This window comes from Ceratotherium simum, chromosome 26 (assembly GCF_057802395.1).
Source record: "Ceratotherium simum simum isolate JZ-2026a chromosome 26, ASM5780239v1, whole genome shotgun sequence".
Classification (NCBI taxonomy): Eukaryota; Metazoa; Chordata; class Mammalia; order Perissodactyla; family Rhinocerotidae; genus Ceratotherium; species Ceratotherium simum.
In genome coordinates, this window is record NC_141925.1 from 34,038,849 (window position 1) to 34,066,505 (window position 27,657).

A 27,657-nucleotide genomic window follows, 5' to 3' on the forward strand; every position below is an offset into this window, starting at 1 on the left:
AGTTGCTGTATCACTTTGCATCCCCACAGGCCATGTATGAGAGTTCCCATCGCTCTACATCCTTGACGGAATTTGGCATTGTCAATGTTCTGGATTTTGGCCATTCTGATAGGTGTGTAGCATATCTCGTTGTTGTTTTAACTTGCATTTCCCTGATGACAACTGGTGTGGAGCATCTTTTCATATGCTTATTTGCCATCTGTATTTCTTGTTTGGTGAGGTGTCTGTTAAGGTCTTTGGCCCAGTTTTTAATGAGGTTGTTTGTTTTCTTCTTGTTGAGTTATAAGAGCACTTTGTATATTTTGAATAACAACCTTTTATCAGATGTGCTTTTTGCAAATATTTTCTAACAGTCTGTGGCTTGTCTTCTAATTTGCTTGACGTCATCTTTAACAAAGCAGAAGTTTTTAATTTTAATGAAGTCCAGCTTATCCATTATTTCTTTCATGGACTGTGCCTTTGGTGTTATATAAGGCCTCACCATACCCAAGGCACAGTTAGTATATATACTTCCTACATATAGTATGGTAAGGAGGCCTGTCTGCCTGGAGCAGAATGAATGAGAGGAAGAGCAGGAGGAGACGGGGTTGTGGGGAAATGGGAGTTCGGATCCTTAGTTCACTGAATGCTTTAATTACATAAGGTTCAGTTAAAGCACAAGGTTTAAGAACCTAAAGTCAACATTTGTCACTGAATATATTCCTTTTAGACTTAAGAGATTTGTCTGTCTTTTTACACAAACCACTTTCAGAGATGAATAAAACCAAACAACTATAAGAACAAAAATATAGATAAAGCCTAGGCTATTAGTTGTTTCGTTTTTTAAAAAAGACAATGTAGGGCCGGCCCCGTGGCTTAGCGGTTGAGTGCATGCGCTCCGCTGCTGGCGGCCCGGGTTCGGATCCCGGGTGCGCACCGACGCACCGCTTCTCCGGCCATGCCGAGGCCGCGTCCCACATACAGCAACTAGAAGGATGTGCAACTATGACATACAACTATCTACTGCGGCTTTGGGGGGAAAAATAAATAAATAAAAATCTTTAAAAAAGACAATGTTAGGGGCCAGCCCGGTGGCACAGTGGTTAAGTGCGCGCGCTCCGCTGCGGCGGCCTGAGGGTTCGCAGGTTCAGATCCCGGATGCTCAGGATGCACCGCTTGTTAAGCCATGCTGTGGCGGCGTCCCATATAAAGTAGAGGAAGATGGGCACAGATGTTAGCCCAGGGCCAATCTTCCTCGGCAAAAAGAGGAGGATTGGCATTGGATATTAGCTCAGGGCTGGTCTTCCTCACACACACAAAAAAATAATAAAATAAAAATAAATAAATAAAAAATAAAAAAGACAATGTTATACATATTTATGAAGCTAAATCTGTGTTAAAGAGCCAACTTCTTATTTGGGGTTTGGTTTATGGTTCATGCATAGTGATTGGCACGGTAACCACTCAATATATGGGAGTCACTATTAATATTATCATCAATAATAATATTCTAAAAACAGTATGAATTGTCTAACTCAACTTACTGACATTCTTTTCAAGTTTGGTGGTAATATAGTTGTCTTATAATTTGGACTTTCCACTATGGTATGAATTACTTCTCCTCTACTATGAATTACTGACATTTTTAAATTAAAGTTTTTGAATAGATAATACATGCACATAGTACAAAATTCAAAGAGTTAAAAAAAGGGGGAGGGGCGGGGGGAACACTGGGGCAATAAGTCTGTATCCCAGCTACCCAGTTCTCTCTCCAGAGGCAACCGCTGTAACTAGTTTCTTGGATTTTTAGGTTTTATTTTAATAGGCTTGATCAAAGTTATCCCTTTTCTGGAGTTAGCATACTACTTTTTCTTTATTTTAAAAGCTAGTTTTGGGTTAAATACCACCATATAAGTTGACTGGAATGAGACAGAGCCAGCCTGAACTGTCTTGAGAGACTAGGATTTAAGTAAGAAGTTCTGGAAGATAAAGAGCAGTAAAGAGTAACAGAGAGGAAGAAAAACAATCTGAAAACAGAGTCTTCTTCTGATCCCTCTGTCTTAGTCACCAGAGCTCAGGCAGACCACTGTGCCGTGTCTCAGCAAGAGCTGCAAGCTGGAGCTCTTTGCCAGCTCCATTATAAATGCAGCAGAAACTCAGTAGATACTGAACGCCTTGTGTCAGAACCAAACAGCCTGTTCTAAAGTGGTAGGTATTTTTAGAAAAGGACACTGACTATTAAACCTGCCCATGAATTAAAGTGGGAGGAACCGGGCTTTCAAATCATGTCAAGAGAGGAAAGGAAGGACTCAGAGGTTTGTCAAGGGTTCTCAGTACTGGCTGGGCATCAGAAATACCTCGGGAGCCAGCCACCCACAAATGGCTGGGCCCCCAGCCTAGACTGCTGAACCCATTATCCAGGGGTAGAGGGCCCAGAAGGGTGCTGGAAAAAAGGTCTGCACAGCTAAGCTAGATGGCTGGTGGGTTTTCTAGCACAACACCATATTTACAAGTGTAGCAATCAGGGCTTCCATGTGACTTACACACCTTCACTGGGATTCCTATTAGTGATGGCTCTTTTAAAGAAATAGGGTAATATTATTGTGACTTACCGCCAAATCACTTATGAGGCAGCTTCAAAAATCTACAACACAGCAGAGAATAAATACACACACACACATATATATATTTATAGCCAAGAGACTATAAAACACACATGTTACTATTCCATCTTGATTGTGGTAAGGGTCTCATGGTGTATACATATGTCCACACTTATCAAACCATACACTTTACATATGTGCAGTTTATTGTGTCAATTATGCCTCAACAAAGCCACCAAAATTTTTTAAAAATAAAAAGTATTCTACATTTAAAGCATAGGGCAGTATATGATATATTTTGAAAAAAGTTCCATCAAAGGGATGTGCATAAAAAATTCTAGCACTAACATGTAGAAAATTCACTTAATATGAATCATGCCAACTGCCGGCAATGCTGGTTAAATGCGGCGTTAGCGACAGCTTTGTACCTTTTCTTTACCTTTACCTGGTGCTTCTGCTTTCTGAGCAAATGCACAGACACTGCCGCAGTGGATAGCACACCCGTGAGACAGGCAAGATGAACCTTCCTTTACTGACAAGGAAAGGAGGCGTGCACGGGTGGCTACTGTTAGCGGCAGAGAAGGACAAAGTAGGACTCCTGGCTTCTACTTTGCTGCTCCCTCCCGCTTGCCCACCAGCACCCTTCCCTCCCCTAGCCCTACTCCAAGACAATACCTGGGGCAGTGCTAGCCAGCTGCCAGTCTGTTTCTGGCCAGAGCAGACTTCTATAATTCTATAGTTGCCGTGACACCAGCAAAGGGAAGGAATGCATATCCATGGATGGACTAAAGCTGGGTGGAGAAAGGTATCTTGTAAGAGAGGCTAAAGGATAAAATATTTGAAATATGAGAATTATGAAAGAGAGAATTAAAAGGGGAGAGATGAAAGAAAAGGTGGCCGATGATCAGCAAGTTGACAACGGAGTCTGGATTAGACACCAATATCAACACTCGCGTGGGAAGCAAATCCGAGCAGGAGGCGGGGAGCTGGGAGTCACGGCACTCAGAAGCCCTGTTATTGCAGGAGTCTCTGCCTTCCTCGGCTCAAGCAAAACAAGGAGTGAAGCCAGCACTCCAAGGACAGTCACAGTTGGCTTGAAACATGAACTGTGTCTATGAGACACCCAGGCTTCTCCCATCATCCTGCTTGGGAAATACAACTGAGACACGAGCTCTGGAGAATTGGCTGAAATGCCCCAGAATACTGCAATAGACCACAGCCAAATTGAGTACCTTTTACATCAAACATTGCTCAAAGGATGAGATCAAAGCCTCACTAAAACAAGTTCCAACCAGAGCTGCTTATTCCAGTGTAAAGTGCCCACAACACCAAGGCCTCTCCTTCCCACCGTTAGTTTGGTCCCCAGCAACTTCACAATTATACTGGGTCACGGGAAGAGCATACGCCAAATTGTGAATAAAAATTAACTTGTGTTTCAAGGAATAAAAGCCATTTACGACCAGTGGTTTCCATACAAGTTTCGTTAACATTATCACCAGACTTTAAATGGCAGAGGAGGAAGCCAAAAGGCAGAGATTCGTTGTCCTGTGGCTCATCAGGGCTGAGTGCATCTCGGAGCCACCTTCCCGTCTCTACGTGAGCGTTCACAACTTCCTGCATGTGATTCCCTGGGCAAACTCAAGCCTTGGTCCCTACCTTCCTCTCACTAAATTCTGCTTTCCTCCAAATTCATGGGATTGAGGTCTCTTTTTTTTTCTTTTCTTTTTTTTTTTGTGAGGAAGATCAGCCCTGAGCTAACATCTGCCAATCTTCCTCTTTTTTTTTTGCTGAGGAAGACTGGCCCTGTGCTAACATCCATGCCCATCTTCCTCTATTTTATATGGGACGCCGCCACAGCATGGCTCAACAAGCAGTGCATCAGTGTGCCCCCGGGATCTGAACTGGCGAACCCCGGGCTGCCACAGCGGAGCACGCGCACTTAACCACTTGCGCCACCGGGCGGCTCCTAAGGTCTCTTTTCAAATAAAAATTTTAATGCAACCTAATACTCTGGGTTCAAAACTCTTGGAAGGGGAGAAGGAGGGAAATCCCATTTTAATTATAAAGGCAGTCTTATTCCAATATATGAAAATAATGACACAGATCTGGCAATGAAGCCAAACACATAATAAAACTTGTCTTCTTGTAGAAGTAAAGAAAACACAAAGGATGGGAGTGAGCTGAGGTAAAGAGGTTGGTTAATCGCCTTTGGGAAAGGTAGTGGGGATGAGGGCACAAGGGAAGGGACTCTGCTATGGACTGAACGTCTGTGTCCCCCCTAGATTCTGATGTTGCAGCCCTAACCCCCTATGTGATGATATTAGGAGGTGGGCCCCGGGAGGTGACTGGGTTTGGATGAGGCCATGAGGGTAGAGCTCCCATGATGGGATTAGTGTCCTTGTAAAAAGAGAGAGAGAGGGGTTCCCCGGTTCGGATCCCGGGCGCGCACCAACGCACAGCTTGGCAAGCCATGCTGTGGTGGTGTCCCATATAAAGTGGAGGAAGATGGGCATGGATGTTAGCCCAGGGCCAGTCTTCCTCAGCAAAAAGAGGAGGATTGGCAGATGTTAGCTCAGGGCTGATCTTCCTCACAAAAAAAAAAAAAAAAAAAAGGGAGGGAGGGGAGAGAGTCCAGAGTGCTCTTTCTGAGTGCACAAAGAGGCCATGTGAGCACACAGAGGGAAGGCAGCCCTCTGCAAGACAGGAAGAGGGCCCTCACCAAAAACCAACTCTGCCGGCACCTTGATCTTGAACTTCTCAGCCTCCAGAACTGTAAGGAATAAATGCCTGTTGTTTAAGGCATGCGGTCTGTGGTATTTGTCATAGCAGCCTGAGCTGACTAAGACACCGTGGGACAAACACTCCTACTGTGGAATCTGCCCACTCAGATCTGAAAGGCTCATAAAAAACAACTTGGATTTATTTCTAAACCTTAAACTTACAGGCAGAAAATGTTGATAAAAACTTTTAAGGCGTTCCTGGTGATCCTAGCAAAGATATTTTCCGATTTCAGAAGATGAGGGCCCCTTCCAGTCTCCTGGCCTATTTATTAAATGGTAAGCCACAACAGCATTCACATTCACACAAACTAAGCTGGGGAACCTTAACCTGAATTTTCTGAAGACTCATTGGGATACGCTTGCTCAGTTGTTAATACTGGTCAGCCAGAAAGGTTTAGACTTAAAAAAGAAAACGGCACATTTTACTACAATTTAAAAAAAAAGGGAAGAAAGAAAAAAGGCATAACAAGTTAATAAATCAACCTTTCCGTTTGGCTTAAATGCAAAATTCTCAGAAAAGCATTCCTAAGGACAGCCAGACTAAGGCAATCTTGCTTTTCCCAGATGCCTCTTTCACTATAGTCAACTAAATGTTTCAGAGTCTAATTACTACTTATGGATTTATCAACCCCTAATGCTCTCCTTCCTCCAAATTTCCTTTGAGAATTCCATCTTTCATTAGAAACCCACCCACGTTAAAGCCTAATTTCCTCATGACACTCTGATCAGCAATTCCCTGTTCACATCGATTTCTCCGCACACTGGATGACGCAGGTGCCTCCTTCAGGCATCTGAACCCTGGCTCTCGGTGAGATGAAGAAGAGAAGCGCTCCTTTGTAGCCCGTGGCCCAGAGTTGAGCACAGAAGAAATACTAAATCAGCCAAAGAATTATTAAACAAACACCACCTGCCAAGTATGGTGTTGGATGTTTTCACATCTCTCTGAAACAGTCTAGAAGGAGGTGCTGCTGCCCTCTTTGAGGAACTGAAGCTCCAATAACACGCAGCAGAAGTGGTGAGAGAGCCCAGGGCTCTCCCCACTCCCCCGGCTCACTCAGCACTTGCTGAAGTTGACGACATTTGTTGAAATCTAGTAAAAGGAGGTGGAGAAGGAGGTTGATGCTCCCATGCTTTGAAACTTTCAGATTAATAGTACATTATAGTTAACTAGAATTATTTAACCTTAAGCCTTCTTTCAGAAACAACACACAAGATTTATAAAATTGTCTTCTGCAGACACTGAATCTTATAATTCATTTAAAAAAAGGTTTTCATGGCTGTTTCTGATTATAAAAATAACACGTTTCTACCACAATTAAAAACAATTTTAAAAATACATGCTTTTGCAATTATAGATATATATAAAATAAAAAAAGAAAGATAACAACTGAGGTAGTTCAGTGGATATATTTACTCCAGGTTTTAATTTTCTACGCATTCATACATATATCCCTTTTCTTCTTTCTAGACAGAAACAGGACTCTCCTATGTATATGCTGCTTCTTAATCTGCTTTTTTCCCTTGATGCATCAGGGACTTCTTTCCACGTCAATATACACGTTCTCTTCCAGCTTTTCTAAAGCTGTGTAGCATCCTGTCACATGGTCAGTATTCTAATTTAGTCAACCAACCCCTACTGGAGAGTATTTAGGTTGTTTCCTCTTTGTTTTTTGCTTTTATAAGCAATACAATCAACATTATTTACAAATAATCTTTGCATATTCATCTAATTATATTTTCCCTTTCAAATTCTTATCATTATTTATCATTATTATAATTTACAATTTGTAATTTATAGCATACTATAAGAAAAGTGCACATAAGATAAATGTACAAATGAACTGATAAAACAGCAACTCCCAAGGTCAAGAAGGGCCACTACTAGCACCCCAGAAGTGCCCTCTTAAAACGCTCACTCTGACTTCTAGAAGTAACCACTACCCCGTTGCTGGTGACACCATCTCTTAACTTTTCCTTGTAGTTCTATCACATACGTATGTAGTCCTCAACAACGTGGCTGAGCTTTTAACGCAATCATACTGTGCGCATGCTTTTGTGTGAATGAAAGGCACTGTATGTAATCTTTCGTGTCTGCCTTCTTCGGTTCAACATCACAATATCTGTTGAGGGGAGTCGTCTGTTGCTCATTTTCACTGCAGTACACAGGAATAAAAAACAATTTATTAACCCATTTTACTGTTGAGGAACATTTGGATTGTTTCCCATCATGAATAACGCTGCTATCAACATGTACATATATGCCCGTATACACAGTTAGGAGTGAAGCCATTGAGCCACAGAGAATACACATCTTAAACTGCAGTAAATACAAAAGGTCCCTGACTTACGGCAGTCTGACTTAAGATTTTTCAACTTTATGATGGTACAAAAGTGATATGTATTCAGTAGAACCTGTACTTCAAATTTTGACCTTCAATCTTTTCCTGGGCTAGTGATATGTGCTACGATACTCCTCACGATGCTGGGCAGCAGCAGCCATGCGATCACGAGGGTGAACAACCGATACACTTACAACCATCTGTGCCCAGCCAACCATTCTGGTTTTCACTTTCAGTACAGTCCTCAATAAATTACATGAGACATTCAACGCTTTACTACGAAATAGGTTTTGTGTTAGATGATTTTGTCCAAGTGTAGGCTAATATAAGTATTCTGAGCACATTTAAGGTAGGCTAGGCGAAGCTATGATGTTAGAGAGGTTAGGTGTATTAAATGCATTTTCGACTTACGATATTTTCAACTTACGATGGGTTTATCGGAATGTAACCCCATCATAAGTCAAAGAAAATCTGTAACACCGATCTGTCTTCTAAATTGGGTATACCAATTTACACACCTACCAGCACCAGGGTGTATTACTCCACATCCTTGCCAATTTTGGAACTGTCAAATGTTTTAATTCTTGCAAATCTGGCGAGTGCATAATAATACCATTTCCTCCTCTCAGAAATGCCTTTTCAAGCCTTTAACCCATTTTTCTACTGAATTGCCTATTTCTTGTGGATTTGTGGAAGTTCTTTAAATATTCTGGACACTTTTTCTTTGTAGGTTATAGATAGTGAACATGTTCTCCACTCCCACAGCTGGTGGTGTCTTTGGATGAACAGAAGTTCTTAATTTGATGGCAAATTATTAACCTTTTCCTTTTGCATTTGCACTTTTAATGACAAGAAATTCTTCCCTACACCAAGATCATGCAGATTCTTCCATATTACCCCCTAAAAGACATATAGTTTTGCTTTTCATATTTTTTCATATTCATATTCTAAAGCATTTGAAATCATGTGTGTGTGTATAGGGGTCCAATTTCATTGTTCTCTATGTGGTTCCACCAATTTACTTATCTAATTCTGCACCAATACCCCCACTGTATTGGTTACTAAAGTATTTTTTAAAAGAAAAAAATCTTGGGGCCAGCACAGTGGCGTAGCAGTTAAGTGCGCACGCTCCGCTACGGCGGCCCGGGGTTCGCAGGCTCTGATCCTGGACGCACACCAATGCACCGCTTGTCAAGCCATGCTGTGGCGGCGTCCCATATAAAGCAGAGGAAGATGGGCACAGATGTTAGCCCAGGGCCAATCTTCCTCAGCAAAAGGAGGAGGATTGGCATTGGATGTTAGCTCAGGGCTAATGTTCTTCACAAAAATAAATAAATAAATCTTTTTCTGTAAAGGTCCAGATGGTAAATATTTTAGGCTTGGTGGACCACATACAGCTGCCTTTATTGTATATTATTATTCTTTTTTCCCAAGTCTTTAAAAATGTAAAAATTATTCTTAGTTAGGGATCCCAACAAAAATAAGCCACATGAAAGTTAGCCTGTGGGCCTTAGTTTGCTGACCTCTGTGAAGAGCAAGTCCCTCTCACTTTATTCTTCTTCAAAAGTAGCTTGACATCATTAGTTCTCAGAGGAATGCAAATCAAAACCACAACAAGAAAAATAAAACAAAGCTGGAAGACTCACACTTCCAATTTTCAAAACTTGCCACAAAGCTATAGTAATCAAAATAGTGTGTTACTGGCATAAGGACAGATACATAGACTAACGGAATAGCACTGAGAATCAGAAATCAACCCAAACATGTATGACCAATTGATTTTTGTCAAAGATGCCAAGACCACTCAACGGGGAAAGAACAGATACGTTTGACAAACTGCTGTAACAATTGAATGCCCACATGCAAGTGAATGAAGTTGGACCCCTACCTCACTCTGTATACAAAAATTAACTCAAAATGGATCAACAACCCAAATATAAGAGAACAACCGAAACATAAGAAGAAAACAGAGGGGTAAATCTTCCTAACCTTGGATTTGGCAATGCATTCTTAGATTTGACACCAAAAGCATACCCAATAATAACAAAAAAGATAAATTGGTCTTCATTTTTTCTTATGTTTCAAGCCCTCCATCTGGAATCACTTTCCTCTTGCTTGAAGTGCAGTCCTTATGATTCCTTTAGTGAGGATTTGCTGATGATCAACTCTCTCTCTGCCTGAAAATGTCTCTATTCTGCCCTCAATTTTACAGAATTCTAGATTAGTAGTTAGTTATACTCTCTCATAGACACCACCTCAAAGTATCATTCACTCTTTCTGGCTTCTGTTGTAGCTTTTGGGAAGAAAGTTGTCAAAGTGTCATTCCTTGAAAGCTCCTCTCTACCTTTTTCTGTAGCTGCTTTTAAGACTTTTCTCTCTCTTTGGTTTTCTGCAGTTTTGTTATGATATGTCTAGTTATAGGTTTGTTTTTTATTAATTTTGCTTGGGACTCATGGGGATTCTTGACTCTCTGATTTGATCCTGGCCTGCCTCTGCCCCAGTCTTCTATCTTTCTGTAACTCTTGCTTAAATATTCATTAGACATTCTCACTCCATCCTCCATACCTCTCAACCTATCTTTCATATTTTCCCTATTTTTGTCTCTCTGCTCTACATTCTTGATACTTTCATCCAATATTTCTTCTAGTTTACTTTTACTGGGTTCAAACTACTGCCTAACGTATCTATTGAGTTTTTAAATTTGGTTTTTGTATTTTTCAATTCTAGAAGTTCTAGTTTGTTCTTTTAAAATGTTATGTCACTTTTAATAGTTTCTAGTTTTTCCTGAAGATATTTTCTAACTTTTACTTCTTTAAACATATATATTAAGTATAGTTGTTTCAAAATCTATGTCTGATAAGTCCAATATCTGAAGACTGTGGATCTGTTTCTGCTGTCTGTTGTTTCTTCTGATTCTAGGTACTGTGCCTACCTTGTGACTCTGGCTATCTCTGTGATGCTCCCTCCCCGCCTTTAAAAACATCATTTGTGGGGAATCTCCAAGGTTTAGGATTAAAGGATTAAAGTGTCTTTTCCAGAGAGGGTTTTCATTTGCTTCTACCAGGCACTTAGGCACACTACCTGTTTGGTAGTGTGAATTCCAGCATGGGGGGTTTCTGGGGCTGCCCTTGTGAATCTGGGCGATGAGTTCCCAGGGAAGCCAGTACACTGGTGGGTTTTCTTTTGCCTCCTCCCCCTTCCCTGCTCTGGCTCAGCAGGCACGCAATGCTCTCTACTCGCCATCTTTTGTGGGTTTACTTTTGGTTCATCCTCACCCTCTGAAGTCCCAGTTCATTACAGTCGTCCTCCCTTATCTGAGATTTCGCTTTCCACGGTTTCATTACCTGGGGTCAACTGTAGTCCAAAAATATTAAATGGAAAATTGCAGAAATAAACAATTCATAAGTTTTAAATTGTGCACCGTTCTGAGTAGTGTGATGAGATCTCCTGCCTTCCTGCTCAGTCCTGCCCGGAACGTGAATCATCCCTCTGTCCAGCGTATCCACTCTGTATACGCTATCCACCCATTTAGCCCGTTAGTTAGGAAAAAACACAGTATACATAGGGTTTGGTATTATTCGTGGTTCAGGATCCACTGGGGGGCTTGGAACCTATTCGCGGTGGATAAGGGGGGGACTACTGTATAGAGGAATCGCCTATCAGATTCCTCAACTTTGGCAATCTGAAATTTCTACCTCCTCTCTCAGGGGAAAACAGCTGCTAGGGGTCTGCTTATCTCTCAAGGTTCTCTCTCTCTGTTAAGGTTTGGCCTGGAGATTCTTCATAATCTTGTGAGCACTTAGATGCTTTCATATATAAAGTTATTTCTAGCATTTTATCTAGCATTTTAAACTATTTTCAGCAGAAGTCTCTGGATAACTAGTCCACTGTAATTAGAAGCTGGAAATCTTACAATTACTGCTTTGGGATAAATTCCTCGGAAGATGAATTACTGCCAGAGGATAGGACACTTTACGTTTTGACACAAAATGAGAAACTGAATCACTCTGCACTCCTGGCACCTATGTATGACAGAACCTATTTCCTCTGACCCCAATCAGCCCAGGGCATTACTCTTGATGATCATTACCAATCTAACTGACACAAGGTGACCTCATTATCACTGTAATTTGCATTTCCATGATTAGCAGCCAGGTTGGTGATCTTATTTCTTCTTTCATTCAGGTCTTCATTTATCGATTCCTAAGAGCTCTCTCGGGCAGGCTGCAGTTGGTTTACACTCTCTCTTAACACATAAAAACACCTTTGTCATATGTTGCGATTTTTTCCCTAATTTGTCATTTGCCTTTTAACTTTCTTTATGCTGACTTTTGCCATACAAAAGTTAAAAATGTTTACTCAGTCAAATCCATTATTCTTTTTCTTTATGGTTTCTGGCCTTGTTATCATGCAAAATATTCCATTATTAATTCTACTATACAATATATCACATTTCCAGCCTGGGCCACTATGTTACTGGCTTACAAACCCTCCAGAGGTAAAGCTTTATAGCAACATTTTCCACAAGGATCTATGTTAAAATGCATAACACTTCATTTTTCTTTTCTCAAGGCATAGATTTTTAGAGGTCTGTAAGTACATAATACTATTCATGATTAATGAAAGGAAGGGGAAAAGCCAAGATCATAAGCAGGAACACATAAGTTTCTCACCAGTACAGGATCCAAGAATAGCAAATACCTCAGCTTCCTGCTTCTGTGTCCTCAGGCAAGAGCCTCCCCAGAGGAAAACTAAGTGTGTCCCCCCCGCTTCCAGAGCTGGGTTTGGGGGGTCAGGACCCAAACAAGCCATCACCACTCCGCTACTCTGAGTTCTTTGCATTCTAATCTTGGCCAGGCCATTCACTAGCTTTGACACTTTGGGCAAAAGTCTTTGACTCCCAGGCCTCAAACTGTCTCAATATCAAATAGGAGGATTTGGTTAGAGGGTTTCTCAAGTCCCTCCAACTGTAACAGTAAGTTTTAAGAAGGCTGAGATTTCCCCTATGAATCACTATGAAAGTTAATTTAGTTTGAGAGGTTAAAAACTCACGCACACATACACAGTACCAAACCAAGCAAGAAAGAAATCCTGATCTTCTAAGTGTCTGAAATATAACGCCATTTTCTCTAGAAATTATTCACTCACTTCTGACATTTCTGGCATATAAGATAAAAAACGATGCATTCTTTATATATATGTATGTTTATCTAACTATATATATATGGAGGAACTGTGGTACCTCCCTACCGTGGAATACTATGTTAGGGCTGTTGAGTGGATTCTGACTCCTAGCGGCCCTGTGGACAGCAGAGTGGAAGCTTGCTCGGTCTTTTTTTTGTGTGTGTGAGGAAGATCAGCCCTGAGCTAACATCCATGCCAATTCTCCTCTTTTTGCTGAGGAAGACTGGCCTTGGGCTAACATCCATGCCCATCTTCCTCCACTTTATGTGGGACGCTGCCACAGGATGGCCTGACAAGCAGTGCATCGGTGTGCGCCCAGGGTTCCAAACCTGTGCCGCCAGCAGCGGAGCGGGCGCACTTAACTGCTATGCCCCGGGGCTGGGCCCCCGCTCGGTCTTTTTGCACCATCCTCTCACCTTCTGGCGCTATGTCAGACAATTTTCTGCTTCTATTCACAGGGTTTTCAAGGCCAATTTTTTCAGAAGTTGGTGGCCAGGTCCTTCTTCCTTGTCTGTCTGAGTCTGGAACCTCCATTGAAACCTATCCACCACGGGTAACTCTGCTGGTATTTGAAATCGCAGTGGCATAGCTTTCAGCATCACAGTCACATGCAGCCTCCACAGTATGACAACCAACAGATGGGTGATATGGTTCCCTGACCGAGACACGAACCTAGGCCATGGTAGTGAGAGCACTGAATCTTAACCACTAGTCCACCAGGGCTGGCTCCATGCAATACTACTTGGAAATAAAAAGGTATACTATTGATACTTGCAACAACCTGGATGCAGCTCAAGGGCATTATGATGAGTGACAAATGTCAACCTCAAAAGGTCACATACTATAGGATTCCATTTATACAATATGCCCCAAATGATAAAATTTTAGAGATGGAGAACAAATTAGGGGTTGCCAGGGGTGAGGGCTGGTGAAGGAAGGAAGGTAGGTGTGGCTGTATAGGAGCAGCATGAGGGAGTCTTTCTGGTGCTGGAACAGTTCTGTGTCTTGACTGTGGTGATGGTTACACGAATCTACACATATGATAACATGACACAAACCCCCCCCACATACTGTACCAATGTCAATTTCGTGGTTTTCATATTATACTGTAGTTAGATAAGACAAAACCAACGGGGGAAATTGGGTGAAGGATACAAGAGACCTCTCTGTACTATCTTTGCAACTTCCTGTCAATCTATAATTATTTCAAAATAAAAAGTCTAAAAAAAAAGGTGTTATAAAAAATGAGTACCTGGTGATAGACTAGTACAAACCAAGAGAAACTTGTTCCCAACAGAAAAAAAGAAGCAAAGGATGCCAACAGCCAACTCACAAAAGAATAATTATAAATGGCTAATAAACATATATGAAAAGAAGTAATAATCATGGAAATTTTTACTTATCAGGCTGGCAAAATTTTAAGAAGAAGAATAAAACAAGTATGGCTGAGGGTGTTGGGGATGCGGGATGAGAAGGTCTCCTTCGTAGGAGCATAGATTGGTACTACTTGCTGACTTCAGTTTTCACTAATTAAACCCTAATTAAATACTAACTGAGACTTTAGAACTCAACTAGTCCCCAGCCAGCAAAGAATGGCACTGATGCTTTACCTGGGGTGGGGTCTCTAAGCTGCTATGACCTTGCTCCCCTCTGCTCAAGGTCTTTACTCTCAGCATTCCTAATGGTAAGACCTGAAGGAAATGAAGGGTCGTTGATCTGCACAGAAAGACTGGGACCTGTGGTCTGAAATGTGTCTCCTGCAGAGAGCACAGACCTTAAGAAAGACACTAGGTGCATTCGGACGGCTGACCCTGTGAGCACAGGGTTTAGCTCTGCGTGCCCTGCACTCCAGGGGCTGGTTCCAGACACACAGAGGCAGCTTGGGAGCCACTCACAAAGAGAAGAAACAGACTCTCCATCAGTATCCTAAACTGAAAACATAAAATAAAATCACTGGGCTCAATACCAAGCATCAGGGCTGATGCCGAGGGAATCCTTAAGCCGGATGGGCAGTTAGATGGGATGACCTCCAAACTCCTCTCCAACTCTAAGACATACAGATCTGATCACTTCTCATGGCCTCCATCTCCATCACACTGATTTGAGCCGCCATCATCTGTCACCTGGATTACCGCAAAAGTCTCTAAACAGGCCTCCCTGTTGCTGTTATCAATACAGCTGCCAAAGCGATCCCATTAAAACGTAAATCAAACCCATCACTCCTCTGCCCAAAGCGCAAGTCCTTCTGATGGCCCCTCACAAGGCCCCCCATAAACCCTGGTGCTCTGTGAACCTGTCCCGCTCACCCCTCTGCTTACGCGGCTCCATCTCAGATCTGCCTCCTCTCTGCGCCCTGGACACAATGCTTGCTCTCAACCCAGAGCCTTTGCACTTGCTACTCTCCTAGGCTAGAATACTCTTCCTCCTCACCGGACACCTACAGGCCTGCTCTCCTACCTCCAGAGCTTTCTCAGATGCCACTCAGGGAAGCTACATCAGTCAGGGCTACAAGCTGAAATACAGAGGCTTAAACAATACGGGCTGGGGCGTCTCTGCTATGCTCTGCACGTCGCTTCCACTTGTGGGTTCACGCAAACCACCCAGGTCCTTGACTCTGGGCAGTCTGTGGGAAGGAGGAGGGAGGCTGGGGTGGATGTGTCCAGTCATTTTAAGAGCAAGACTCAGGACTTTGTCCCACAGAGAGAGTAGAAAATGTAGCTTGGCTCTGTGGCCGTATTCTCAACTTGATTCCACAAGAGAAGGGAAAACAAATGTGGGAGAACCAAGAATCTGCTAAAGAAACCTCCCATGACCACCCTGTTTACCCATCTAGGCCCCCTCCACATCCCCTGTCCCCATCCCCTGCCATACTCTTCTCTAACACACATAATGCATAGGCTCGTGCATGCAGGCACGCGCACGCACACACACACTCCGATTAATTTATTTACTGTCTGCTCCGTACGCGCAGGGATTTTTTTGTTTGTTTGCTCACTGCTATTTCCCCAGGACTTGTACGAGTGCCTAACACATGGTGGCTGCTCCATAAATATTGCTGAATGAATGAATTCCATAAAATTAGAGAAGACAGACACGACTGAAAGCACAGTTGCGAGGTGTCTCCACTAGCCCATACATAAACTATAATATCATAGAATATTATAGTGTGTGCTATCTTATTGTCCCCTTACTCAATAAAGCAGAGTTCGAATAACTTACAAACTCAACTCTGCTCCCCCTTGGGCTGCACACGAAGCACCATCTTAGCGGCAGAAAGGTCCCAAAGGGGCTTCAGCAGAGGCTGCTGGCCGCTGCTCCCATCCCGTCTGCCCCTCCTCCTCAGTAACAACCTGCCAGCTGAGAACCACAGTTAGCAGCCTCCCCTCTAGGTGTGGCCACGTGACCACGTCCCAGCCGATGAGATGTACGAGGCTGTGTTGGATGGTACTTGCAGGAAGTCGCCCTAAAAGGAAGAGGCGGACTCTTCCGCACCCTCCTCCTGTCTGTCTGGGACACAGTCTGACAGCTGAGCCCGAGGAATGGAGCTAGGCAAGAGGACCCTTGGAAGGGTCTGGACAGAGACTCCCCCTATCATCCCTGGACTGGCTATCTCTGAACTTCTTTCATATGAGAGGGAAATAAAATCATGACTGCTGTTTTGGGTTTTCCGTCACATGCAATCAAACTTTACAGTAATAGTACAGACACCCAGGAATACTCACCATCTGCCACAAACAGCAGGAGACCACCATCGTTTCAAAGCAGAAAGATTCTTTGAAATGTTCCAAACTGTACTGCAAGAGACACCAGAGGCTAAAGGCGTTGTCCTCATTGCACTTTCTGGGTTTTTTTCTTTCTTCCTCTAGTCTAAAACCTTAGATTACAGTATTTAAAAATCAAGTCTACAGGATATCTTAATAGCAGAGAAAAGAGGAAAAGGCAAAGAATTACACATGCAAAAGGATTACAACTAATTGTTAGGTGGCCCATGTAAAACTCAGATGGCAGAGAGACGACGAGGCAGGTGACAGAGCCTTCAGAGGCCGTGGAGAGCACTCATGTTATCCCCAAACAGCTGGACATGACCTGTCACTTGCCAGGCAGGCTGCCACTTCAGGTCTTACTCCTAATCAACCAGGTGCCATGAAACTGCCCCCAAGTGACAGAAAGGAATCGCCAAACCGCCACAGAGTAGATTTCTTTCCCGGAAGGACATGGTACCAGGCACAGAAAATGCACAAAACCGTGCTGTTCAGTATAAGTCGCTTTGTTTCATGTGGCCTCAAAAAAAGTTGCAAAAAGTTGCCGCAGCCACAAATAACCTCATCTTCCATTTAGCCCAGGCCTCTGGTGTCTCAAAGAGGTTTCCGGGAAAGTGTTCTGAAACTCAATTAAAATAAAACCAGCAAAAGCACAGGCAATTTCCAAAGGTGCGCTGACCTGTAGCGTCGAGCCCCTGGAGAAGTGATGGTTCTTTTCTAAAAAGACGTAATTACCACACAGCACACGCTGATATTTGTTTCAGGAACCTAGAGAATTTTGGGACTACTTTAACCCAGAGCTATCCCAGAGAAGCGTTCCAAGCCTGAGAACCCATAAGCAGTATTTCTACAGCCCTTAAAAAGCACACACACTGGGGTGCAGGATAAGGGGAGAGGTGACAAGGCGGCACAGACAGCATAGGTCGTGCCGATGTGGCTACCACAGTTAACCCTGGGGTAATTCTGAAGCCCAGACATCACAAAATTGAGCACAACACGTGGATTTTATGTTAGGAACGAGGCTGGTAATTCCAGTGATTCTTTTTATAGTTAGCATGTTACTCACTAAGCTGCAGGGTAATTTTCCTCTTAAAACTTCACACTCATTGGGTTCTAAGGCAGCAGCATCCACACACACCCAGGATGGATAACGCCTCTACATCTAAAATTTAGCCTGTACATCCAGCCTTTTCTAGTAACCTCTGGTAATGTTATGGAGACTGAATTCCTTTAAACACGACAGGAAAAAAAATCTCTGTAATAAGCAGAATCATTTGATTTCCACACTGTGCTATCAAAATAAACTTACTCCTCTGAACTGCGCCTCCAACTCCCTCTTCCAAAGCCAAAAAAATGAAGACATTTTCAAGAAAGCACAGTGCCCTGCAACTCTGAAATAAGAATTGAAAGGATGTAAAAAGCGATTCACAATTCAGTGCATTTTTTTTTTTTTTACCATCCAAGAAACGTAAGGCAAAAAGTATCAGAGGAGAGGAAGAGATGTGTGTGCAGCACATCCACCTGTGAGGCCTCCCCAACACCTGAACTAGCAAATGGCTGGCTCGTAAGTGGACAACAGGAAGTCACGTGAGGACTCTGTCAGAGGGACCAAACTCCCAGGGTGATTGTCCGGGCCGCTGAGTAAGAGGAGACACACCTCACCTATAGTAACAAGTCCTGAAATTAGCTGACTGGCCACAATTTCAAGAGCACAGTATGAGAAGCAAGAACTGGATCCATTTATTCAGGCAATTCTGTATCTAGTGTTTTCCCAGCCTTCTCGTACAGCATGTTTCAGGGAAGTACGATGATGAAGATGACAAAGAATGAGACAACAAGCAAAGAGTTGTGCAAAAAAGCAGTAGCAGTAAATCAAAAGATAAGGCCAAGTATCAAAACTCCTTCTGCCCTGGTTCAAGTTCTCACCATCTTCTAACTGGACTTCTCAAGGAGCCCAGCAACCAGCCTCTGCCTCCAGTCTCGCCTCCCTTCAGTCCAACTTGTACACTACTGATAGTGATTTCTGGAAAAACTGCAGGGATCCGTTATCTTCTGCTTTTACACACCTCAATGGCTCCTCTGCTTACAGGTAATTCCAAGCTGCTTGGCGTGGCTCCTGTAGCCACAGTGAGCACTGTCGTGACCCAGCCCCCACGCCGCACCACTGTGCAGCCTGCACACCCACTCCAGGGGTGCCTCTTTTCCACAGTGGTGAGTGCAGGGATGGAGAATTCACCCAGGCCTGACCAACCTCTGCACGGTATTGCCCTGGCCACAGTGGCTGGTCCCTCACTGCTCCTGTCGGTGTGCGCTGCTGAGGCCTTGTTCTGCTGCCACCATTTCGCAACCACAGGGAAGCCAGACCAAAGATGAACTAGCAGAGAAGTGGAGAGCCAAGAAAAGCGCAGAGAAGCAGTTCAGACCGCACATCAAGTTCCCTCCTCAGCCTCCAAGCCCGGGACCTGGTCAGTGCCCAGCTGACAAGTCCCAAGTCCCTTTATCGTTTAAGTCAGTGTGAATGGGGACTGCTGTACACAAAAGCACGCTCACTGGTGCACGGCTTCTTCGCAGGGGCAGCACCCATTGCTCTCTGGCCATGTCCGCAGCCTGCCCGACTCTCCAGGGGCAGCACCCACTGCTCTCTGGCCAGGCTGAGTTTCTGCAGCTCCCCGGTGCCTTCACAGTCCTGTATCTCTTTTACAATGCTTCCTGTGCCACCTCACTCCCAACTGTCCCCCTGGTGCACTGCTACCTAATCTTTAGAAAATCTCCTCTAAAAGCATCTCCCCTGAGCCCTTCCTGTCAGGTGGAATTGCCTATTTTTTTCCTTTATGCCTAAGGTAGCCTGTATGTTCCTCAATTATGTTTTTTATCACATTTTATTGCATTTATTTCCTTGTATATCTGTCTGACCAGCTTTTGAGGAAATGAGACTTGACCTCAGCACAGTGCCTGGCATATAGAAAGGACTCAGGGAAAGCATACCCACCACAGTGCCTGGCAAGGAGGACCATGACATACAAATTCACGGTCACCATCAGTGCAGAAGTAAATAAAAGATGATCGATATGCCTAAGTTGTACCATTCTAATGAACTAGACTCCAAATTAAAAGGTATAATTGAGGTAGATAAACTATGGAAATAAAATTATCCATATGCTGTATTATAAGCACATTAATGATAATTTGCAAGATGTGTTCAAAAAATTCAAAATTCTCTATTAGAAAAAGAGCTTATACGTAGACAATATTTATATTAGGTATACTTATGACAACAACCTGTCTGTTTAGTGTCTTGCTATGTCTTACTTAAATGTGTTTTAAAAGATAAGGTCTAACATAGCAAGCTATCCTCCTTCCTTTTAATTAAGCCACAGAGGTCATATCCATTCCCTCGTGCAAACAGCAGCTGACGTCAGTGACTACATGGGAACAGTGGTCGGTGGGAGAAGGGCAAGGGTCCCCTCCCGCCCTGCATGCTCACCCTCTGCCCCATGGGAGAGAGGGCCCTCACACGGCAGTCACCAGACACAGCCTTTCTCCTTCCTCTTCTCCTTTCTGCCTCTGCCTGGAAGAGCAAGAAAAACCACGAGGGCAGAGGGAACAGGAAACGTCTAACACCTGGCTGACAGCGGTTCTCACAGCAGCTGGGTCTCTCCCTGAGAGACTGTCGCCCTGGGAGGAAAAAGCAAGTTGTCGAAACATCACCCTGGAGAGGTTTTTGACCCTATGCAAAAGATCTACCAAGAAGAGAAAGCAGGGTCCCACTGAAGATGGGGAGGGAGGGAACACTGAGCACGCTGCATGAAGATAATTCTGTTCTTCACATTTTGCTGTAACTGGATATCTCCACAGTGACTATGAAGGGCCTACTACCTAGCTATTTTAATAAAATGCCGTATAACACTTTAAATAAAAATAAAAATACGGAAAAGTACGAAGTATAGGAATAACACACACACGTATCTACCATCCAATAAACAAAATTAACAGCGTCATATTTGCCTTTGGTTATTCCAATCTTTAAAAACACACACTTGACTTGGACAGAACACTTTTCAGGCAGCCGTATCTTCCAAGAGTCTGGCTGTTTGAAACACAAGATCAAAACAACAGGTCGACTACTGATCCACCTCGCGGTGCCCTAATCCCACGCCAAGTCTAGGTCTAGATGAAAGGCTCTCTGCAGACAGGCTCCTTTGTAGTCTTCTCCACCGCTGTATCCCCAGCACACTGCACAGTGTATAGCACACAGTAAGTGCTCCATAAATGCTTAATGTATAAATGAACAGAGGGAGAAATAAGCAGACCAGCCTTTCAGGTCCAACCTCCACATAGTCATTACTAGGAAGAGATGGCCTCAGGCAAGCCTAAGCTCTCTAGGCTGATTTCCACCTCCGCAACAAGACAAGACTCATTCAGTTAGGAGGTCCCTCCTAGCTCTAAAACCCTGTATCCAGTGAATAAGGTAAATGACAAAGTCTGACAAAACCACCTCACAACAATAATATCCTAGACGGAGTACTTACTGAACACTAGTTGTAAATAATTAGCTCTGGATGTTTCTATTTCCTTCTTTGGTAAATTCTCAATTGATAATAGCAATCTCCATCCGCGCTCTTACTGGCCTAGAATCTTCTTTCCCAGACCACGGGAGTTTATGGGGGAAAAAGACTTAAACCCCAATTTCACACTTAGATATTAACTTGTACTCCCTAGCTATTTCTGATATCCCTGCCCCTTAGAAGATTAAAATTTCCTTTCTATGGCAACCACGTCTTCTACTTCTTTTGACTCTTCCACCTTAATTTTTAAAGTTAACTTGAGAAAGAATGTGAAAATAAAAAACAGTTATAAAACTGTCATCCTTCAGATCCACCGATGGATATTAAAGTTTGTGGGCAAAAACCTGAGGAGAAACAGGATATCTGCATTGTCTCAAAGTGTCTCCCCAAGGATTTATTAAGAACACAGAGAACAACAGTCACTGTGTGGTGGAGAAACCTGGCGAACACCGCCCTAGCCGAGTATCAAGGCTCATATCACCGGGAACTGAACGTACCCATAGCACAGACCCCCGATATGATGCTCTGAGTGGGGCACAGCATCACTTCCGTGGCTTTCTTGATAAAAAATGCATCTCATTCTAATGATGAGAAAACACCAGACAAACCCAATAGGGACATTTCACAAAATAACTGATCAGTGCTCTTTCAAAGTGTCATCGTTGTGAAAATCAGGGAGAGATTGAGGGACTGTCACAGATGGGAGGAAACTAAGGAGAGGTGACGACTAACTGCGGGGTGGGGCCCTGAGCCACACCCTGGCACATAAGAAGGACACGAGAGGAAGAGCGGGTCAATCTGAAGAAGGTCCGCAGGTTAATGAGCAGTATTATACCAATGTCAACTTGCTAGTTTTGACGACTGCACTTGGTTGTCTAAGACAGCAGCACCAGGGGGACTGGGCAAAGAGAGTACAGAAACTGAACTGAAAGGATTACCAGGCAGACCATGTGCAGAACCTCCCAAACAAATGAGAGAAATACAGATACCTCATTAGAAAAAATTGGCAAACGACATGAATAGGCGTTTACCAGAAGAGAAAACATGTATAGCTAATAAATCAGGGGAATTTCAATTAAACCATAAGAAGATACAATTAAAAACTTTAAAGTCTAGTAACACTAAATATTGGCAAGGATGAGAGCAACAGGAACTCTTCTACTGCTGGTAGAAGCAAACTGGTACAATCACTTTGGAAAATAATTTGACCTATCTTGTCTATTTAGAGGTATATACGCCCTATGACTGGGCAATTCTACTCCATGGTACACATCCTAGAGAAACCCTTGAACACGTGCATCCAGGGGCACTCGAGAGAGATCACAGCAGTTCTGTTTGTAACAGCAAAACGTGGAACACAATTCCAAAGTGCACCTATGAGAGAATGGATGAATCCTAGTATATTCACACAATGGAAGAGTAGACAGCAGTGAAAATAGGACCACAGTTACACACATTACAAGAATAAATTTCAGGGGCCGGCCCCGTGGCTTAGGGGTTAAGTGCACGCGCTCCGCCGCTGGCGGCCCGGGTTCAGATCCCGGGCGAGCACCGAGGCACCGCTTCTCCGGCCATGCTGAGGCCGCGTCCCACATACAGCAGCTGGAAGGATGTGCAGCTGTGACATGCAGGTATCTGCTGGGGCTTTGGGGGGAAAAAATAAATAAATAAAATCTTCAAAAAAAAAAAAAAAGAATAAATTTCAAAATGTTGAGTGAAAAATGCAAGTCACAGAAGAATACATACAGTATGAAACCATTTATATGAAGTCTGAAAATAGGGAAAACTCAAGACTATGTTGTTTAAAAATAAAGACATATTGTGGCAACACCATAAAGAAAGGCAAGGACTGATGACCTAAAACTCGAGCCCTGGTTCTCAGAGGGCAAAGGGGTGTGAAAGTCGGGCTGTTTCTGGATACCCTGGGGGTGCGTTAATATCAGCTGGGCACATCTATTCTAGCTAGAGGAGAAGTCTGATGCCTTTCTTCATATACAGCTAATGTTGAAGGATAGTCAGAAAAAAATCAAGATGCCAACAGGCTGAAGACCCAAATTTTCCGTTTACAGACTTGTATCCTAAATGATCTAAATGACGGAGACGACTAGGCTTTTTGCAATTTTCAGACATTAAAATGGAAGAATCCAAGGGCACAACCTGGAAGGGTTCAGGTGAGCTTCCAGGGCACTGATCTGAAAACATTCATGAGTTGCCAGGCAGGATCCAGACATTACAAGATGGAAAGTTGCTTTAAGGAGGCATTAATTTCCTACTATGAACTAGATCTAAAAAACTTGAGCTCCTTGAGTTACACTGATCTTTAATATTTTACGAATCCTTCATATTCCTTAACAAGAACATTTACCTAGCCTGAATGAATTAATTTTGCTTCCTCTTGCACCATTTAGATAGCTTAGTGTGCCTCCATTGTGTGTTTCTGTTGTTGTATATTAGTATTTACAGCAATTTACAACTTGCCTATACTTTTACAGAGTTTTTAAGGAAACTTCACTAACGGTCAAAATGAGGCATGTAAAACACAATCACGGGGCCCAGAGTGGGGCTCACTCACCAGTTGAAACTCGCTCCTCCGGCTGAAAGCTTCCCTGATGCCCGAGTCCCTCCAGAGCGCGCTCAGAGCAGGCACATACAGCTGAAAGGTGGCTGGCTCCATGGGCAGTCCCGCTCTGTTCTCAAAGGCCATAAGGAACATCCCATGCTTTTCATTTTCGGAGTGCTGCCAAGGAATGCCAAGCTTGTCGCGCGCATCCACAAGAACTCGTGAACCCTGGGAAAGAAAAGAAATAAAAAGGATTTAATTGTGGGCCAAAGACTAACTCACGGTAGAGAACCTCGACATGGGCACGATTGTCATAAAGCAGGAAAATCACAAGCTATCACATTCGCAACCAGAACTCATCTCTTGGTTTGTTTTGTCATGGTGCAAATGGCTTAACTCCCACGAACATGACGGTACCAAGACAGATGTGGACATATACCACATGATAGGTCTGCCTTGGCTGTCACTCATTCGGAGAGGTCATGGCAGGCAGACAACTGGTGGGAAAGAAGTGGCCTCAAACTCAGCAAAACAAACACTGGAAATGAGCCCTATCAGTTAAGGAGGCAGTGTTTTAAAACAACTTCGACCACCAGTGCTACCACCACCACCAACCCTGAAATCTGGCGGCTCCTCAGCACCAGAAAGATCCAAGTGCTTATTCCAGCTCAGAATGAGCAGAACTTACACACCCAGGCAGCCAGGGTCCTGAGACAGGAAAAGACTAAAACAGACACAAGGTGGCGCGCCCTCTTGTGCCTACCGTTGCCCTCCGTAAAAGGAGCCGGGAGTCACGGTCTAGATTTAATGCCCCCATTGTTCATGGTGATGAGAAACTAGTTTCATTCTTTTGCTTATTTCCTCACCGTTAAAAATAAAGTTAGTATTTTCTGCCCTTTTCTTACCTCACAGACAGAGTCAAGGGGATGGAGAAACAGCCCTAAGCTAAAACAGCCTGAGAGGGAAAGCATCCAGACTGTGGACAATACTGTCTTGGTGATAACGGCTCACTGGGTAATGAGCAGGTTTATTCCATCATTCTTAGGTTAGTGCTTCAAAATCAGCAACACAGTATCTAAGGGAGGTTCTGCGTTCTTCTGAGGAAACTCACTGAATACTCTGGCATCATCGATCCTGGGGTGAGCAAAGAGCAGTGGGGGGTCCCTCCTTCTTTGGAAAAGCCTTCATTGGCTCAAAGTGGTCTGGCGGGACCAGGAACAACAGAGAGCAGTACCCTGTACCCCAGCAAAAAGAACACCAGGACGTCACTGCTCACTTGGCACTTACTTTTTTTAAAAAAATAACAGCTTTACTGGAATGTAAGTCACATAACATACAATTCCTGCATTTACAGTGTACAACTCAATGGTTTTTAGTTGGTAGTTATCCTAAAAAGTTTCACTTCCAACACCTGGGGCAGAGTGGATGAATCAATTCTGCCTTCTGCATATCTTTGCTGTAGCATCAGTTTGGTGTCTGTAACTTTCCTTTCTGCCTTGAACCACTGAATCGAATGGTTAATGGCGACCGAAAAGAGTAACTGCCATCTCTCCTCCAGACCCAGAGGACCAGGGTTGTCTGGCTAGAGATGTTCCTGTGATTCCCTCTTCAAGATCCATACTCGTCTGCCATCAGTGACCATGCCTAGTCCTACTGACCCACAAACGTATGTTCAATGCTTCCTTAGAGCAGAGCACCCAGCTCGGCACTGTGGGAAATAGAACATTTATGAAGCAGTGCCTGATCTCTAGAAATGCAGAATCTGGCTAGAGAGACAGATGTAGGAACTTAAAAAATTAACACCCATTCATGATAAAAACTCTCAGAAAACTAGGAATAGAAAGAGGAGAACCTCGTTAACTTGATAAAGAACACTGACAAAAAACCTATAACTAACATCATAATTAATGGTAAAATTAGTCTGAATGCTTTCACTCTAAGGTTGGGAACAAGACAAGGATGCCAACTTTTATCACTGCTATTCAACATGGTACTGGAAGTTCTAGCCAGTGTGGTAAGGTGAAGAAAAGAAATATAACACGTACAGATCAGAGAGAGAAAAATAAAACTAAGCCTATTTACAGATGAAATGATGATCTATGTAGAAAATCCCAAGGAATCTACCAAAAAACTTCTAGAATTCAAGTGAATTCAGCAAGGTCAACGGATAAAAAAATCAACCCACAAAACTCAACTGTATTTCTATATATTAGCAATGAACATGTGGAAATTAACGATACTATTAACAATCACTAAAAAAAAAACTTAGGTGTAAATCTAACAAAACTTGTGCAGAACTTGTATGCTGAAAACTACAAAACATGGGTGAAAGAAACCAAAGAAGATCTAATAAACGGAGGGACATACCATATTTGTGAATTGGAGACTTCACAGTAAAGATATCAATTCTCTCCAAATTGATATACAGGTCTAACACAATTTCTATAAAATTCAAGCAAAATCTTTTATGGATATAGGTACGATTATTCTAAAATTTATATGGAAAGGCACTAGATTAGCTAAAAATTTTTAAAAAGGAAAATTAAGTGGGACAATTTCAAGACTTACTCTATAAGCTACAGTAATCAAGACTGTGTGGTAGCAGTGAAGGAATAGACACACAGATCAACAGGACATGATAGAGAACCCAGAGATGGTCCCACACAAGTATGGCCAATTGATTTCTGTAAAGATCCAAAAGATTAAATACAGGAAGAAAATCCTTTTCAGTAAACGATGTTGGAGCAACTGGACATCCATAGGCAAAGAAAAGAAAAGAACTTTGACCTAAACTTCATACCATATACAAAATTATCTCAAAACATAAAACTAGGGAGCTGGCCTGGTAACGTAGTGGTTAAGTTCACACACTCCGCTCTGGCGGCCCGGGCTTCGCAGGTTCGGATCCCGGGTGCAGACCTACGCACTGCTTGTCAAGCCATGCTGCGGCAGGTGTCCCACATATAAAGTAAAGGAAGATGGGCACGGATGTTAGCCTAGGGCCAATCTTCCTCAGCAAAAAGAAGAGGATTGGCAATAGACGTTGGCTCAGGACTAATCTGCCTCACCAAAAAAAAAAACAAAACCAAAAACCAAACAAAAAAACCCCATAAAACTATAGCATAGGAGAAAATCTTCAGAACTACAGCTTGGTAAACAGTTCTTAGACATGACATGAGATGCATGATTCATACAAGAAAAATATCAGTAAATTGGACTTCATCAAAATTAAAACTTTTGCTTTGCAAAAGACTCTCTTAAGAGGCTAAAAAGAGCAGCTACAGATTGGGAGAAAATATTTGCCAGCCAAATATCTGACAAAGGACTCATATTTAGAATATATAAAGAATGCTCAAAACTCAACAATTAAAAAAATCAAACAATCCAGTTACAAAATAGGCAAAAGACATGAAGAGATGTTTCACCAGAACCCCTAACGATAGCAAGTAAGCAGGCGAAAGACAAGATGTTCAAGATCACTGGCCATCAGGGAAAAGCAAATTAAAACCTTGATAAGATATCATTATCTATTAAAATAGCTAAAACAAAAAACAGTGATGATACCAAATGGTGGTGAGGATGCAGAGATACTTGATCTCTCATGCACTGCTGGTGGGGATGTAAAATGGTGCAGCCACTCTGGAAAATAGTTTTCCAGTTTCTTAAAAAATTAAACATACACTTACCATACAACCCAGCAATCTCACTCCTGGGCATTTATCCCAGAGAAATGAAAACTTATGTCCACATAAAAACCTGTGCAGGAATGTTCATAGCAGCTTTATTCATGATAGCCAAAAACTGGAAACAACTCAGATGTCCTTCAATAGATAAATGGTTAAACTGTGGTACCTCTGTACCATGGAATACGACTCAGCAATAAAAA

At 42.9% G+C, this 27,657-nt stretch overlaps 1 protein-coding gene across 1 annotated transcript in view; it reads right to left on the reverse strand.

Moving 5' to 3' along the window:
- Positions 1–27,657, reverse strand: part of GNA12 (G protein subunit alpha 12) — a 116,187-nt gene that overhangs the window by 38,806 nt on the left and 49,724 nt on the right. The window contains exon 2 of the mRNA XM_004440886.3: positions 23,784–23,999. Within this exon, the coding sequence (XP_004440943.3) occupies positions 23,784–23,999 (216 nt within the window). The remainder of the gene's footprint in view (positions 1–23,783; positions 24,000–27,657) is intronic.